A 17,491-nucleotide genomic window follows, 5' to 3' on the forward strand; every position below is an offset into this window, starting at 1 on the left:
GAAGATGTCTGTCAGAAGCAAAAAAAAGGTACATTTTAAATTCTTTGTTGCAGTCATTTAAATTAAAAAAAGACAAAAACATCAGTCCTACCATCATCAGTTCTGGGAACTGTCTATCTTCCACGATCACCTGTCTCTGCTCCATGTTTAAAAATAAACATACAGATGTGCTTAATCCCTTATCATTGTGAAGCTTTTTTCTTTCAGAATACTCTAAGCTGTTTTACCATGTCATGAACTTCTGTCTCTGCATCTGACAGCCACTTGCTGCAAACCCAGGCTGTGATCCTGCAGAGATGGCTTGGTTATCTATAAAAACAAACAAAAATAAAAACATTTTGAGCACAGAATATAACAATTTTTTGCCTCTGTAAAAACTTTCAGCAGCTTTTACCATAACAAAGTCCCACAGGATTCTTGCCAGCAAGTTAAAGAAGCATGGGCTTGATGAATGGACTATAAGGTGGATAGAAAGCTGGCTAGATCATTGGGCTCAATGGGTAGTGATCAATGGGTCCATGTCTAGTTGGCAGCCAGTATCAAGTGGAGTGCCCCAAGGGTTGGTCCTGAGGCCGGTTTTGTTCAATATCTTCATTAATGATCTGGAGGATGGCATGGACTGCACCCTCAGCAAATTTAAGGATCTAGGGGTTACAATGGATGAGAAGCTGGATATGAGTCAACAGTGTGCTCTTGTGGCCAAGAATGCTAACAGGGTTTTGGATTGTATAAATAGGAGCATTGCCAGGAGATCAAGGGATGTGATAATTCCCTTCTATTTAGCCTTGGTAAGGCCTCATCTGGAGTACTGTGTCCAGTTTTGGGCCCCACACTACAAGAAGGATGTGGAAAAATTGAAAAGAGTCCAGTGGAGAGCAACAAAAATGATTAGGGGGCTGGAGCACATGATGTTTGAGAAGAGGCTGAGGGAACTGGGATTATTTAGTCTCCAGCAGAGAAGAATGAGGGGGGATTTGATAGCTGCTTTCAACTACTGAAAGGGGGTTCCAAAGGGGATGGATCTAGACTGTTCTCAATGGTAGCAGATGACAGAACAAGGAGTAATGGTCTCAAGTTGCAGTAGGGGATGTTTAGGTTGGATATTAGGAACAACTTTTTCTGTAGGAGGGTGGTGAAGCACTGGAATGGGTTACCTAGGGAGGTGGTGGAATCTCCTTCTTAGAGGTTTTTAAGGTCAGGCTTGACAAAGCACTGGCTGGGATGATTTATTAGGGGATTGGTTCTGCTTTGAGCAGGGGGTTGGACTAGATGACCTCCTGAGGTCCCTTCCAACCCCAATAATCTATGATTCTATGAAAGTCGCCATCTGCCCATCACTTTCAGCTTCACTGTCCGCTGATGGTCCCTCAGCTGCCATGTCCACATATATAGGCTTTTCTTCCACCACCACCTATAAAAACATAAATATATTTAACCTCTTATAATTTTTGAACAATTTGTTATAAAATAATACAGGCTGTCTTATCTCAGCCCTCCAGTCTGTGTCCTCCATAGCTGGCAAGAAATGTCTCTGCACTCTTTCTTTTTCATCCTTTCTCGTCATTTCCAACTGGTGGTGAAATCAAAAAGTTTTCCTAGTTCTTCAGTTCAATTTCAGGTTGGAACATGGGATTCAGTATCTGTAATGCCTCTTTAGCAAATTAGTGTAAATAGGTTGTCTCTTCTGAAAATACATGAGTGCACACAAAGGCAATTTAGGCTTCTTGCCTTCTGTAGGCATTTTGTAAAAGGACATGCTTGCAATCTATAGGTTCCCAATATGAAACCCCATTTGCAAAATAGTAGTTTTATACAAGTTGGTCAAATGATTATTGTCTAGAATGTTTCAAATAGTCCATTTCTAATTAGCTCAACAAAGAGTGGTAATTGTATTAAACGGACCAACCATCAATAGCCACGTCATGACTGATTGAGGAAAATGCATTCTATGACGTAGCTATAGTACAGCTTCTGATTGGACCAGCCAAGAGGCGTGATTTGCCCCCAAGGCTCACTGACCTGGAATTGTTGGCGGAGGTAGCCACCGGGGTAACCTGGTCTTTTCTCCTCTCCTCTCTCTTGGCCATGTGCTAAGTGACACAGGCCTTCTTGCTGGTTTAAAACTTTCTCTCTTTCTAAAACAGCCTTTTGCTTTTCTCAGCTGTTCTCTTTCACTTGTTTATTTTCTCTAAAAAACACATGCTCTATTCTTCATTTTAAAAACTCTTTCATTGCGGGTGCATTCCATTATTTCCGTGAACATGTCGTCTCGCGTCCTCTTTCTACGCCGCCTTATCTGAGATAGCCTTCGGGACGGAGGAGGGAGGCTTGAAAAATTTGCAGCTGCTGGAGGGAGGGTTGAAAAAAAGGAGAGAAGTTTTTAAAATGATACATTTTCTTCATTTTTCAGACTTTATTTCAAAATACCCTTTTTTATTTTCTAAAAAATCTCTCTAAAGCACTTTTAAAACTCTCTTTCTTGCCATAACCCACTTTATTTAATATCCTAAATGTATAACCCTTATTTTTTTTTCTAAAAAGCTCATATTTTTTCTTGAAAGCACTTTTAAAACTCTCTTTTTGCTGATGTTCTTCCTGTCATGAGCTGCCTTATTTCTAAATGATATACAAATACATATTAAAAGTATTTTTTTCTCTAAAAACAATTTTCCCCCTAACCTTCACATATAAAAACACACTCAAACTATCACCCCTAACATTCCCCATAAAAAATCTAAAAACAAAAGTGTACATGCCCAGATATGAGACTGGCGGGTGGGCCATATATATAAAAGTGGCATGGAAAACTCTCAGAATTCTATGGTGATGAATGTTACAGAGTTGTGATTGATGGAGTAGGGTTGAACAGGCTCAGCACTGGGATGGATGGTTGCAATATTTAGAAACTGAAGGGCTTGAACAAATGCCTTCCAGTCTAAATGCCTGATTCTCTGTGGAACTCTGCACAACCATTCTTGTGAAGACTCTCACCTGGGAATACTTTTTTGATCACCAATTGGCAGGGTTAGACAAGTTAGAAAGGCCCGCCCTTTTGGAATGCAGCCCAAATAACCATCATCACCTCATCCTTCTGGATATTTAGATTAGAATATTTTGAATTGGATTTTACTGGGCTTTCATTGAATATCCACTCAACACAGACATAAGCCCAAGATGTAAACAGGATTGTTTCATTGCTTCCTTCTACTCCAACTATCTCTCTGTGTTTTCCCTCCTTGTATACATGGATTATAAATTATTTGGTGCAAGGAGTGTGTCTTTGTTGTACATTAATAGAAAGTCTGAGATAATAAGGTCCTAGTCTATGACTATGACCCTTAGGGCCTAATTTATTATGTTATTATTATTATTATTATTGTTGTTGTTGTTGTTAATATTATTATTAAACAACAATAAATAATAATGATACTAATACACATGCATTGTCATTTCTGCTGAAACCCCACACAGTTGCATTTTGAGTAATTAAGACAAGCACACAGATATGGCAGATTATGTCTAGGAGACAATGTGGCTTGGACACTGGGACATTAATCTACCACATCAAAGTTAACAAGGAGTCTGGTGGCACCTTAAAGACTAACAGATTTATTTGGGCATAAGCTTTCATGGGTAAAAACCTCACTTAAACTTATGCCCAAATAAATCTGTTAGTTTTTAAGGTGCCACCAGACTCCTTGTTGTTTTTGTAGATACAGACTAACACGGCTACCCCCTGATACTTCACATCAAAGTTGTGGGTTTTATTCCCAGACTGTGTACTCTCTCCTTAGGGCACGAGACATGGTTTAATAATATGGGATGTGAAAGCCCTGAATAATTAATATTAGTCAGAAGTAGAAATTAGACATTTGTTCATGGTCTTCTGGTTCCCAGCCCAATTCACCATCCCCTAGACCAAAGGGGTAAGGACAGAGGAAGAGGACACAAGCTATATTTGTCCCAACCACATGTTCATTTGTGAAAGAGGGTGTTTAGAGTGATTGTTGTTTGCCACATTCCCGTGATCTTGAGTTGAGTTTGGTTTGCATCCTGGAAAACCCCACTGAAAATCTGCAGACTCCTTTGGTCTCCTTAGATGGCGTTTTCACACAGTCAAAAATGTGCAATGGAAACCTGTGCCCTAGAGTCCATAGAATTTTTGGTATCCACTGATCTCCCCCATGATGTTGTGTTCAGTCCTGATCTCACTGGATTATTGCTTTAGGCCAAAGGCCTTTAGTCTGGGCCCTGGCCCTTGGCCACGGCCTTTGGTAGCTTCCCTGCTCCCAGGAGATAGACTGGGAGTGGTTGGGTCATTACAAAATCTAAACTTAATTTCCCCAATACACCTCTACCCCAATATTACATGACCCAATATAACAAGAATTCGGATATAATGTGGTAAAGCAGTGCTCCGGGGGGGGCGGGGCTGCGCACTCCGGCGGATCAAAGCAAGTTCAATATAATGCAGTTTCACCTATAATGCGGCAAGATTTTTTGGCTCCTGAGGACAGCATTATATTGGGGTAGAGGTGTACTAATTTCTCCCTACTGTTACTCACACCTTCTTGTCAACTGTCTGTAATGGGCCACTCTCGTATCACTTCAAAAGTTATTTTTCCTCCCTTGGTATCCTGCTGCTAATTGATTTATCTCGTTAGAGTGACCTCACACTTGGTAAGGCAACCCCCATCCTTTCATGTATTTATACCTGCTCCTGTATTTTTCAATTCATGCATATGACGAAGTGGGTTCTAGCCCACGAAAGTTTATGCCCACATAAATTTGTTAGTCTCTATGATGCCAGAAGGACTCCTCGTTGTTTTTACTCTCACTAGAAGTGTCCTGAGCTGCCATATTTCTGACATCACAAAATATTTTTGAGATTTGGGTCTGTCATTAAGTAGCTACAGGTGCAATCTGCTGAATCTGGCCATGCCTGGAAGCTCTGGCACAAGGAAGGAAACCAGAAGTGGGGATGTTTCAGATCAGAGGGGTAGAGAAGAAGGTCTAGAAACCATGGAGCACCAAGACAGGGGTTCCACATATAGTCAAGCTGTGACTGCAGGCATCTCCTCAGAGAATAACAGAAGAGAAAAGGATTTGTTATGTGTAAGACACAGATAAAGAAGTACCAATACTACCTCATTGACGAATAAACACTTGCATAGAGCATGGTGACTTAAACATCCATGAGCGGATTAACATGCCCTTGTGATTTAATATTTTCTTTAGGTCTAGTTTTAAAAATGAAAAAGTGGAATTTGATGGAGAAAAGTGACAGAAACAGTCCCTGTCCTCACCACAACACACAGGTTCACCTCTCAGCAATGTGATTTCACAAGAACTTGATTTTATTAAAAGGAAAGATACAGTCTTTTATTGGTGATTGATGCTTTTCTTTTTAGAGCGCTCCAGCACACGTGGTTCCTCTACAGCCCTAATGAACAGTGCTTCAGGCTTCCATTGAAGCAGAATCCAATGATTTTAGAAGCACGGGGACATCACCCAGATTCCCAGAGGTGTCGCTTGGAAAATCAATCATCAGGGAGGCTTTCTGCCTAAAGCAAAGAGACTCTCAGATTGTTTGTTTATAACCATAGAAATGGGAATATATATTGTTTGATTTCAGATCAAACAGTGCAGGTGGAATTTCCCCATTACTGAATAATTACTGATACACCTTGGTTAATGCCGTGTTGTTGTAGCTGTGTCAGTCCCAGGATATTAAGGAGACAAAGTGGGTGATGTAAATTTGAAAGCTTATCTCCCACACCAACAGAGGTTGATCGATCAAAAGACATTATCTCACCCACCTTGTCTTGCTAGGACCTTAGGTAAGCCACATAGTCTTTCTCATCAGCAAAATGATGATAAAAGTGCTGCTCTACCTCACAGGTGTGTTGACCTGAAAAATATGTTAAGGATTTTGATGTGCTAAGATGCTTCAATTGTGCTGGCCTCATACATATGTTAGATAGTTAGATAAATATTTGTGATTAAATATAACATTGGGAATTCATTGTGTTCAGTGCAATCTTCTACCAACACAGTTTTAATGGGGATAGTTATATGAATCTAAAGAGGTGAACTGCTTAACAGGTAAATACCAGTCTTCTGAAAATGGACCTCCCCTCACCTTACAACAGAGTGGAGGCACTAAGATAGAGAGGAGATGGCAAGTCCCTGTATTATAGAGGTGTGGTAGCCCCATTAAAGTTAAGATTGCATCTTGATTTCTGTTTCAAGGTCAACCTTTCTAAGTCCTCTGAAATCAACATGCTTACTCAGATTTTTTTTTTAAATTTGGTGTGCAATCTGTTAATTCAAATTATTGGTATTTTTGCAGCACCATCAAAATTCTTGGCGCATTTTGGGGAAATACAATTGAGAAACATTGAGGACATTGCACCTGATAAAATCTATTGCCTGATCCAATGCCCATTGAAATCACTGACTTCCTTAGGCTTTGTCAGAGAGAGGAATTGCAGGAAACAAATCTATCTGTGCAGAAGCTTGGCAGCAAGATGTGTGTATGTTGTGAACAAATTGTATCAATATTTTATGTGTATTTAGGGGCTTTTCCTAAGTTTATGCATCAAAATAGGAGAGGAGGGGAGCTCGCTGCAAATAGGGATGTGGGGGAATAGGAGGGGGAGCACAGGGAGCTACTGGGACTGGGGGAGGGCCAGCCAGTTCCAGGGTGGGAAAAAGGGTCTCAGCAGTTCTTACCTCCTCCCTGGCCTGATCCCAGTCACTGCCGTGGCCGCTTCATGCCTCCAAGTCCTGCTATTGCCTCCATGACACCAAAACCTTTGCACATGTGTCAGATTCCATGCGGGCAGAGCACAGACAGGATTTCCACCGTGGGGGTGTTAGCCCCTCCCACGCCTTCTGCCACAGTACCGACACCCCTGTGCAAACCCATTACAGAGTGGTGTCAGATCCTTAGAAATAGAAAATGATGATATTGAAAATCCTGTCACGAATGTCGAGTTTATTTATTTTCTGTAACTCTAAAGTGAGGAATTTGACAATTTTTGCCTGGAAAAAAACCATGAAATCTCACTTTGTGCCTCTTGGGTTTTGTTTGATTTTCTTACTGTGATAAGCAGCAGCCTTAACAATAAGAAGGAAAAATGGAGACTCAAAATGTTGCTGCATGGGACATAGGGGAGCCAATGGTCCCTGCAGATATTAAGCACCTCTTCAGGATTTGTCTCATTCAAAGTATTCAGAGAGGAGAGAATGAGAAGTGACTGGGCTACAGCGACAGGCAGGAAAACTGGAGAACCTTTTCATGGCTTCTACAATGGAGTTGGAGCTCCTGATGTCCACTGGGGGCCTGAGTAGGATCCATGAGGTGGAGCAGCTGTACCCTGATAATGGTTAGTGATTCTCTTAGGGAAGGAGACCTGCTAATTTTTAAGGGCTAGGCTCTGACCCACTTACATCACGTCGTGTCCTACCCCAACTCCAGCCCTAATCATTTCAGTTTCACAATTCACAGCCCAAGAACTACTCACAGTCAGGGAGGGAGGGGGAATCTGGCCGTGTGTCTGGTCATTGTGCACTGTGTGCTTCTTGTGCTGTTGTTGGAGCTCTGGGATCAGTCCTGGAAAATCTGACCCTGTCCCAGGCAGAGTGGGTGTCGTTAGCCACCAAATCCATATCCTGCATGTCCCAGCTTGTTCTGGTATGAGGTTGCACTGCCACTGCCTGGTGCAATGCGCCACTGACTGGTTGTTAGCAACAACACTGTCATTGCCAAATTTTAATTAGTATTAAAAGCAGATTAACACGTTGCAAATACATGCTTACTGCACGCTGCCTAGCAGTGAATACTTTTACTATAGAAAGGCATCAGCTTCTTTGTGGCTGGTGACAGAGCTGGATGCGGGAAAGGGTTTGTGAGCTTCAGAAGGTCTGCAATGTGTGCTCATTTCTGATGTGTTACATCCTGGTCATTTTCATTTGGGAATTACAGGGTCAAAATGAGGGTTAATTCACGTATGGGTGTCAAGCATTCCTCTTATTAATATATTAGAATTATATTATTCCTTATTAGGTCAAGCATTCCTCTTATTAATATATTATAATTATATTATTCCTTATTAGGTCCCATGTAACACTGGTGGTGCTAGTTATCTGCCAGTCTAATTGAGTCCAGGTGTGTCAGGATCTGCCTCTGTGCGGAAATGGAGCTGCGTTGAGAGCTGCTCAGAAGAGAGATAGCTACTGGGGGTTGGGGGGTGAAAACTACTTTCAAATTTTCTTTAGTTAAGTCAAAATCTACTATTTTGTTAAGGAAATCAAAGTGGGTGTCTGGCCATTCTTCAAAACACAAGAAGAAAAACCTCCACAAGTCAGGCCATTTAAACCATCTCTGCCTCTCTCTCTCTCTCTCTCTCTCTCTCTCTCACACACACACTTTCTTTTTGTAAGGGGATCGTTGCCCCCTTACTGAAGCTTAGTGGGGGGGGGGGGTTCACTAGCTCCCAGTCCAAAAAGAAAGGGGAAGTGTCGATGGGAAATCAGGACCCTGAAACTAACAGTCCCCAGAGGCAACAGGGAGAGGCCAGAGCTCTGGATCAGCCTGATTGACAGGGTGGGCAGGCTGATGTGGCAGTCAGGAGGCCAGGCCAGAGTGGGTCGAGCAAAGGAGAGAGCTGCAACCAGAGCTGAGCCAGGGAGCAGAGCCGCACCGGCCAGAACCGGAGAAGCAGCCTGAGCTAGGACGAGTAGCAGCAGCAAGAGGCCTAGAAGTAGCCCAGGCAGCAGACCTTGCTGGGAGCAGAGCTGCCGCAGCCAGCTCCAAAGGAACAGTCCAGTGAGCTGGAGGTGGAGCAGCAGCCGTGCTGTGGCTGGAGCAGTCTGGAGCTGGGTGTGATGAGCAGCTGGGATGAGCAAGGGGGGACCCTGGGCAGCGTAACCCCGTCGGGGGGGGCTGGCACTGGGAAGAAGGGCCCTGCCACCTAGAGCCTGAAAGCGTGGGGCTACTGCCAGAGCAAGTATCCAACCCACAGCATTCCTGCAGCACAGCCCAGGCCTGGGAAGGAGGCCTGGGACTTGGCAGGAACAGACTGAACTTCCCTAATATTCCAGAGATGCCTGCTTGTGATTTCCTTATGCCACAGAGCGGGGTGACATGTTTTTTCTTTAACCTTTCCCACTTTTTCCTTATTTAATTCCTTAATAAATTGTATTTGCTTTGAACTCTATGTAATGATCAGTGGGTCGGGGAAGTGTCTAGTGTGGAGAGAGCTCCCTGGAGTGGGGACACCCTACCCCCTTTCCTAAGTGACCATGGAAAAGTTAGGGGTCGAGCCCCCCCAGGAATCCTGGGCCCAACCTTGTCGGGGTTACCAGAACTCTGCCACACAGGAGAGTAGAAGGGGAGTCCTCGAGGTCCGGCAGGAAGTGGGAGCGAGGACTCAGATCCTTTCACTAGCCTGCTTCACCGGTGGAGTGAATAAGCCAGGAAAGTTCCCCACAATAGAGGGACCATTCCCCCGCTTACATTTGTCCATGCTTTGACGTGTCCCTAATCTCTGTTTGCCAGAAGATGGAAATGGGTGACAGAGGATGAATCACTTGATGAATATCTGTTTTGTTCATTGCCTCTGAAGCACCTGGCATTGGCCACTGTTGGAAGACAGGGCTAGATGGAACATTGATCTGACCCTGGATGGCCATTTGTATGTTTCTTATGTTCTGAACACACACACACACACACACACACACACATAGCCGTCTCCCACAAGGGGCCTGAATTCCTTCCCTGATAGTCTTTACAGACACTTTGTATTGTGATAGAGTCCATTGGGCTATTATGCCTTCTGACATATTCAGGTAAACAGCAATCATTATGCCATAGGACCAGATAGATATATACACTGTGTGGGGGGGGAGGGGGAAGAGAGGAATTTAAAAACCTTTGTTTATTGTCTTATTATTAACAAGTATTGAATTGAAATGATTTTTAAGGAGTTCAGAGAAAAATGTCCTTGCTAAAGATTCATCAACCCCTCAATTCTTCTGCTCAGGAGTTGAAGTGCCTTCTTGCAAAAGAGGGAAGACCAGATTTGATTTTCATGATGTTACAAAGGTATAGAACAGGCTCCCCCCAACCAAAAAAAACATACTTAAAAAAAATAATCCTGTTTTTCTCCAAACTGTAAAGAGGCAGAGAACAGCACAGGCCCAATGCAATGTTCTCCTTTACAATAAACCTGCACTAACCTGGGTTAAATATCTACAGTGCCATAGATAATGCTTGACCTAGTGCGTAAAACAGTGCCATGTCCTGCTACTAAAGGAAGGTGGCTCCTAATCTTGAGAAGGTATTGGAGGCATCAGTCTCTAAGGGTGGCTGGCCAGACCTCTAAGATAGTGGGAGTGGGCCACAAACCACCCTGTAGAAAGTCAGCAAAGTGATGGGCTATCTCCTCAAGATCCTGGAAGAGAAGGGTAGGAGGTGGCTGGCCTCCCCCAAGAACAGAGCACAAAGCAAGGGGGAGGCATAGGGCTGTTGGGAAGTAGGATTTTGTAGTGAAAACCCTCTGGGAGACGAGGTCTGAAGGGACACAAGGGGAATATTTAGCCTCCTGTCTCCCTGATGGATGGAGATTTGGGGGCAGGATAGGTGGGTGAGTGAACCATCCTCAAACCTCTGGCAAGGTTCACTCCAACTTCCAGCTGGTTCTGAAAAGAGGCCAAGGTGAGTTTCATTGTCAGAAGAAGGGGAATAGGAGGCATTTTTAATTTTTTGTGCAGGAGGGTGTTTATGTTATCTGAAGCAGTTCATGCATCCCCACTTGTGACACCCAAATTCTTCTGCTCTCCCAAAGTCACGGATGGTCCTCAGTGCGACAGCTAAGCGCCAATTAAGGAATTTAGGTACCTGACTCCCACTGAAATTAATGGCAGTTTGTGACCTAAATACTTTTAAGGATCTGGGACATGGCAGATCCTTGGATTCCAGTCAGCAGCTGGAAGCGACCCAGATGGAGCATCATCAGCTGTGGGAAATGTGTGGTGTATTGAAAATTATATTACAGTTGTAAGCTGTCACTTTATATGCTCCTGTTCCTGTCTGCCGGCTCGGGAAGTGAGTGTACTGGGCTTTGCATGCAATCAGCAGCCAGCCAGCCTATAGTGAGGTGGGGTGAGTTGTGCCTGTTATGTTGCCACCTACCTGCAATTTAATTTAATTTGATATTATTAAGTGTCTGTTGTGAATACAAAAATAAAAATATGAACAATCTAAAACAACAGGTAAATCCATAGAGTGCATTAAAATGTCAGAACCTCATAAAATCTCTCTTCTTCAGCACTCTAAAAGGGCAGAAATCAACACCAATTTGATTATGTCCAGTGACTGAGAAAAAAAAAACCTAAAAAACATTAACCTTTGAGATGGTGATAATTTTTTTTTATACAAAAGAGATTAAATCCAGCAGGTCTCACAATCCGGAAAATTCTACAATCCAAAAGAGAATGCGGTAGATCTTCTAGCACTTCAGATTTACATTGACAAAAAGGAAGATGTGAAGGAACTTTTCCTTATCTACCTTTATGGGTGGCAGACCCTATGGTTTGGAATACAGTGTATGTGCCTTAAAAAATGAGGATTTGATAACTCATTCAATTATGGTTCAAAACCATGGGCTGTCTTCAAAGTAGAAAACCAAAAGGCAAATTAAGAATTATGAATCCTAGCCAGATCTTCTTGTTGGATGATATCTGTCACAGTCTATTTGAGTAGTTGATTAAAATGTATTGACAATAAGTGAGTAATAGAGAAACACCATCTAGCTATAATAAATAGGAGGGTCTTCTACTGTGGAAATAAACTGTACAGGTATCTCCACTATCCCCTGAAGGCAAATATGGGGACATTAGAATCTGGAAGAGTACAGACCTCGGGCCAAAATTTAAGAAAAGCAATACAAACTCTACAACCAACAGAGAAAAACACCTAGATTGGCAGGGTAACATTTAGGAGAATTAAGTCTCCTCAAAAACTTTGACCCCGAAATCAAACTTGGATCTCATAGAGTATCGGTAATATTACTTTAGCATTAAAAATTCATAGTACTGGGCAACTCTGTTCCCACCATAAACACGGATAAAACAGAGGGCCACGTGACCAGAGCTAAGGGCCTTTTGTTTTAAGTCTTTATGCTAAAAGGACCAGCAGCCTGAATGATGAAATTTTATCCCAAAATATGTTCTTCTGTCTTCCACTCAATTTCCTGAGGGTTCTTTCAAAAAATCATGACCTGGTCTTATTATAAATGTGACCCAGGTCTTGAGAGTTAAAATAAGAGGAAAACTGAGATGACAACAAACAGAGACCCCTGGTGTTGGTGGTAAAACAAGCATGTCAGATGCATACAATAACACCGGGATAGATCTACGTTTATCAGGCATTGAAGATTTTTTTTCCTTTAAAACATCCACCACATCATTAACATATACATGAAGAAGAAGAGGTTTCAGAGTAGCAGCCATGTTAGTCTGTGCCATAAGTACTCCTGTTCTTCTTTTTATGAATAAGAAGAGGTTCTAGAAGGCATCCTTGGTGGTCTCCCCTAGAAAGAGGGGAAATGTTTGACTATTCTCCATTGGCTTTAGTTCTTACTTTACCCATCTTGCTCTGGTGGAGATTCTCCAAAATATGCAGAAGTCTTTGCTTGATACCCACACTTCTACATTTCATCCAAACATTTTCTAGATTATTAGAATCAAATGCCAACCTTAAATCTGTAAAAGCAGCATACCTTGTGTACCATTAACTACAGCATATTTATAAACCACATCGGGTAAAATAAAGCTATTATCAATTCTGGCTCTACCAGCCACCTTCCCGGAGAGTATTGCTGTTTTTATTGAAAGTCTCTGTGTGTATAGCAAGAACATAGCAGTAACAAGAGGAGTGAGGTGGCCAACCAGGGTGATGTGCCCGCTCCTTGTGCTCCCACTGGGCAGCAAAACATCCAGTGCACTTTGTTCTGTCTCTGTGGAGAAAGAGGCTAGTAAGGAGACCAGGACCCTCCATCCCCAGAGGGATAATCGAAATAGAGGCCACTCACTGGGCATGAGAGGGACAACTCACTCCCCTGTCACAGCTCCTCATTACCCTGTTGATGTCCCTCTCATCATGGATTCCCATTCTTGGTCCTCTCTTCTCAACTTCATGTATTTGGTGCCTCCAATTGGCTTTTAATGGGGGGGAAGAGGAAGGAGATGACTGGGCGGGAGATTCCAAAGAGGTCTGTGACAGGTTGTGGGCAGTTGTATTTTGTAGGCTATGGCCGCTGGTTAGAATGAATCCCCCAGGAAACACTGAGATGTGAAATGCCTCTATAGAATCCTTAGAAATTTTCTAAACTTTTTCCTGGCTGCTGGTTAAGCCCAATCACTTCTTTTTCTCTCCCTCCAGAGAGAATGAGACAAATCCTGAGAGGGGATTAGCATCTGCAAATGTCACTGGCTTCCATATGTTTGATGCATCAAGAATTTATGTCTCTACTTTAAACACTTATCGGGTATTGTTCAGGCTGATGATTCTTATAGGGGGGGAAAAAAGGGAAAACACATGGTTTTTTCCCATCACTAATTGTAAAATTCCTCAGTTTAGACATACAGGGAAAACAAACAAACAAAAAACCCCATACCTTCCAGGCAGAAGTTATTTACAATTTTATTCACTTTATTTCTCATTTTGAAAGGGAATTTTACCATTTTGTAATGGGTCTTGATAGATGAAATTAGAAAAATTACCTAAATACAAGTAAAATATTGATAAATATTGTACAAAACAAACGCACCAATGCACACACCATACTGCCAATGCTTCCCAGGTCCAGCTGTGTTCTGCAGTTCCTCTCTGCATTAGGGCCCTTGTTTAAAATTAAGAGGATGTTTTCCATTGACTTCAAAGGTTTTCAACCAGGCATTTGATGTTTGATAGGTGTAAATATTCATATTGTAACTCCTTAACACAAGGAATTATTAATTGTATTTCCCTGAAACGGTACAGGAATTTTTATTGCGCTATACAAATAATAATCATTATTATTAACAGATTGCAGCACAAACATAATTAATGGGTCATTCTCCAAAACAAGATTTCCACAGATCCACATTTCACAATCCCCGGCAGCCCATAAATAGAGACTCTCCGTCTCCTGTGTATCTTGTAGTCTCTTCTCTCTATCAATGTTGAGTTCCCAGCCCAACTTCAGCCATGAAGATTCTCTACCTGCTCTTTGCTGTCTTTTTCCTGGTGCTGCAAAGCTCTCCAGGTAAGATCTTAATGAAATGAAGGGAGAATATAGAAGGACATTTGTGAGTCAGTAGTAAGATTTCTAAAAATGTTGTATCATCATTTTTCCAGCATTTTTTTTTCAAAAGAGTTGTATAGTTTTCAGCAGATACTTGACATTTAAGTGGAGAATGGTCCTGCGGTGAGAACGGTGCCTTTAATGTTCCAATTAAGATTCAGTCAGATTTGTCTTAACTATGATCTGAAATAATATCACCAATGTTCTACCTAGTGGAGTCCTACAGGGATTGGTTCTTGCCACCACACTAGTTAAACTTTTTATAAAGGACATAAAACATAAAATCATTACCTATAAAGTTGGCAGGTGACAAAAATTAAGGGACAGGTCACTCTTTCAGAGTGATTTGGATCACTTGGTAAGTTGGGAACAAGTTAAGAATCATACAGCTAAATCTGAATGTATGTATCTAGGAACAAAGAAGGATGGCCACAGTTATAGGATGAGGGACTCCATCTTGGGAAGCAGTGACTCTGAAAAAAGTTTTGGGGGTTGTGGATGAATAATCAGCTGAAAATTGCTAAAAGGCTTAATAACTTGGATGCAGAAAAAGGGAAATCTGGAGTAGGAGTAGAGAGATTATTTTACCTCTGTATTTTGCACCTCCTGGTACCAGTAATGTTCAAAATATTCCCAAGTGATCAGGAAAAAAGGGTAAACAATGAGGGGGCAAATTTTGTAGGTGATACAAAATTACTCAAAGATAGTGAAGTCCAAAGTGGAGTGCAAAGAGTTACAAAGGAATCTCATAAATCTGGGTGACTGGGCAACAAAATAGCAGATGAAATTCATTGTTGATAAATGCAAAGTAATGCACTTTGGAAAACATTATCCCAACTATACATATAAAAAGATGGGGTCTACATTAGTTGTTACCACTCAAAAAAGTGACCTGGGGGTCATCGCGGAGACTTCTCTGACAACATCTGCTCAATGCACAGCGGCAGTAACAGACAAAATTAACAGAATGTTAGGAACCGTTAGGAAAGGGGTAGATAATAAGACACAAAATATCAGGATGCCTCTTTATAAATCCATGGTACTCCCAGATCTTGAATACTGTGTGCCGATCTGGTCGCCCCATCTCAAAAAAGATATATTAGGATTGGAAAATTTACAGAGAATGGGAACTAAAAGGATTAGGGGTATGGAACAGCTTCCATATGAGGGGAAATTAAAAATACTGGACATTTTTAGCTTGTGTCCTCTTCCTCTGGCCTAACCCAATGAAAATACCCTTTGTTCTAGGGGATTCACGTGTTTGGATTGAAGTGTTTGGGAACCTTCACTTGAGATAACAGGCTCTGTGCATATCCTTTTCCTTTGAAGAAATGACAGACTTTCTATGAGCTTGTATTGCCCAGGAGGGTACTGTTCAGTACAAGATGCACATTTCTGGGGGACGAGGCTGGCACTGGGAATTGGCTGGTGTTGCTCTGCAGGATAATTCAGGAGTGTCTTGCTGGAAATTTTCCTCTAATTCAGCTGGGAGTGACTTTACATGCTAGGAGCTGTGCATGAGCAGGGCCAGAAGTGGTTGTTTTCACAGCGGAGCAGTGTAGGAGGCACTGCAGGTTGGAGACCTGAGGGAATACGGCTGTTCAGTGGTCCAGATTGTAACCTGGGGAACGTCACAATGGATACTTTAAGGAAAGCACAGCTAAAATCTAGTTTAAAATCATCTAATATTAATATCCTAAAGGACATTTGGGACACATTCTCATAAGGACCAAACTGTCTGGAATGTCTAAGCTTGGCAATTGGTCATTGAGTCAATATTGCCAAGTGCTGAGTCTTCACAAGAATGTCTGTGCCGAGTCTCACTGACAATCAGGCGTTCTGACTGGAGGGACTTGTTTAAACCCTTCTCTTTCCAAAAGTACCAGCCACCCAACCCAGTGCTGAGCTAGTTTAACCCTGCTCAGCCAATCAGCATTTAGATACTGCCCAGTACATCAGTGTTTGGAATCAGAAAGAGTCAAAACCATGGCAGCAAAACCACTGCCCCTCTCTTAGAAGTTGGTGATGCAGACAGCTGCCTGCTTTCCATCATGTACAGGTGTGGGGCTGGGAAGGACTCCCATGCTCAGTGCTACAGTTCGGAAGCCTGCAGCCAGGAAGCCAGCAGATCTCCTGAATTAACTCCCTCTGCTCATTTCTTAGGAGCAGCCTTTGACTGAGCACAGGCACAGGAAGATAATTGGGTTGACTTGGCCTTGTCTCAGTGAATTGGAAATTCACCTAATGGGAAATGCCCGTCATGCTGCAATCACAGCCCTTGTTTACACTTATATGTGAATGAAAATGAAGACACTTTTTCTTTGTGCAGGATTCACCCAGGGCATCAATAACCCCCGTGATTGTCGTCGTGCTGGGGGCTTCTGCCGCCGTAGATGTCCCCCCAATTTCAGACGAATCGGAAGTTGTGGTTTTGGGCTGAGTTGCTGTAGGAGAAGGGTAAGTTCAGAACGCCACAAGGGAGACATTACTGTGTAAACAGAATATTTGTGTCTCTAATTTCTATAGCTGCTGTTTAATGACCTTGGAGGCTCAGAGCACATAGCACAACCCTGACATGGGACAAAGGAAAATTCTGTGCTGCCTGATTCTGGACTACCTGGGGTTTCCATGTTAGAGTGAGAGTAATCGTATAGCTGCTTTACTCAGGCTGCCTATGGTCTGTCCACAACCCAGAGCAGCCCAGAGTCTCCACAGTGCTCAGTGCTACGTGTGAGACATGTATAGCTCATGTATTGCAGTTACTCTCCACCACGCATTTTGAAGCCCCTCTGGCTTGCCAACATGGCATCATACAGACAATGTTTCTGGCCAGTCTGGCGTCCGTTTACATCATTGTTTTATTTAGGAATATGGAAAACAACGGGGAAGGACTAAAGTATATTTCCCAGGAGAGAGTATGGGGGATGCATCTCCTTTGTATAATTGTGCAGCACTTATGAGATCAAAATGGCTGCTCTTTACAACAGTAATGCTTAATTTACCAAAAAGAAACATGTACAAGTTTGGAGCTATGTTTAAGGGTGTGTGTGTCGTCTCCCAGTATAAAATGATCAAATCTGTCACAGAAAAATTAGAATAAGCAGCAACACGGCTTCTGATTGACACTTATACTTTTA

The 17,491-nt window shown here is 42.4% G+C and overlaps 1 protein-coding gene across 1 annotated transcript in view; it reads left to right on the plus strand.

The window, feature by feature from the left end:
- Window positions 1–16,797, plus strand: part of LOC128834967 (defensin beta 4A-like) — a 36,407-nt gene extending 19,610 nt beyond the window's left edge. The window contains exon 4 of the mRNA XM_054024201.1: window positions 16,684–16,797. Within this exon, the coding sequence (XP_053880176.1) occupies window positions 16,684–16,794 (111 nt within the window). The 3' untranslated portion in view covers window positions 16,795–16,797. The remainder of the gene's footprint in view (window positions 1–16,683) is intronic.
- The last annotated feature ends 694 nt before the right edge of the window (window positions 16,798–17,491 follow it).

This window comes from Malaclemys terrapin, chromosome 3, assembly GCF_027887155.1.
Source record: "Malaclemys terrapin pileata isolate rMalTer1 chromosome 3, rMalTer1.hap1, whole genome shotgun sequence".
Lineage (NCBI taxonomy): Eukaryota > Metazoa > Chordata > Testudines > Emydidae > Malaclemys > Malaclemys terrapin.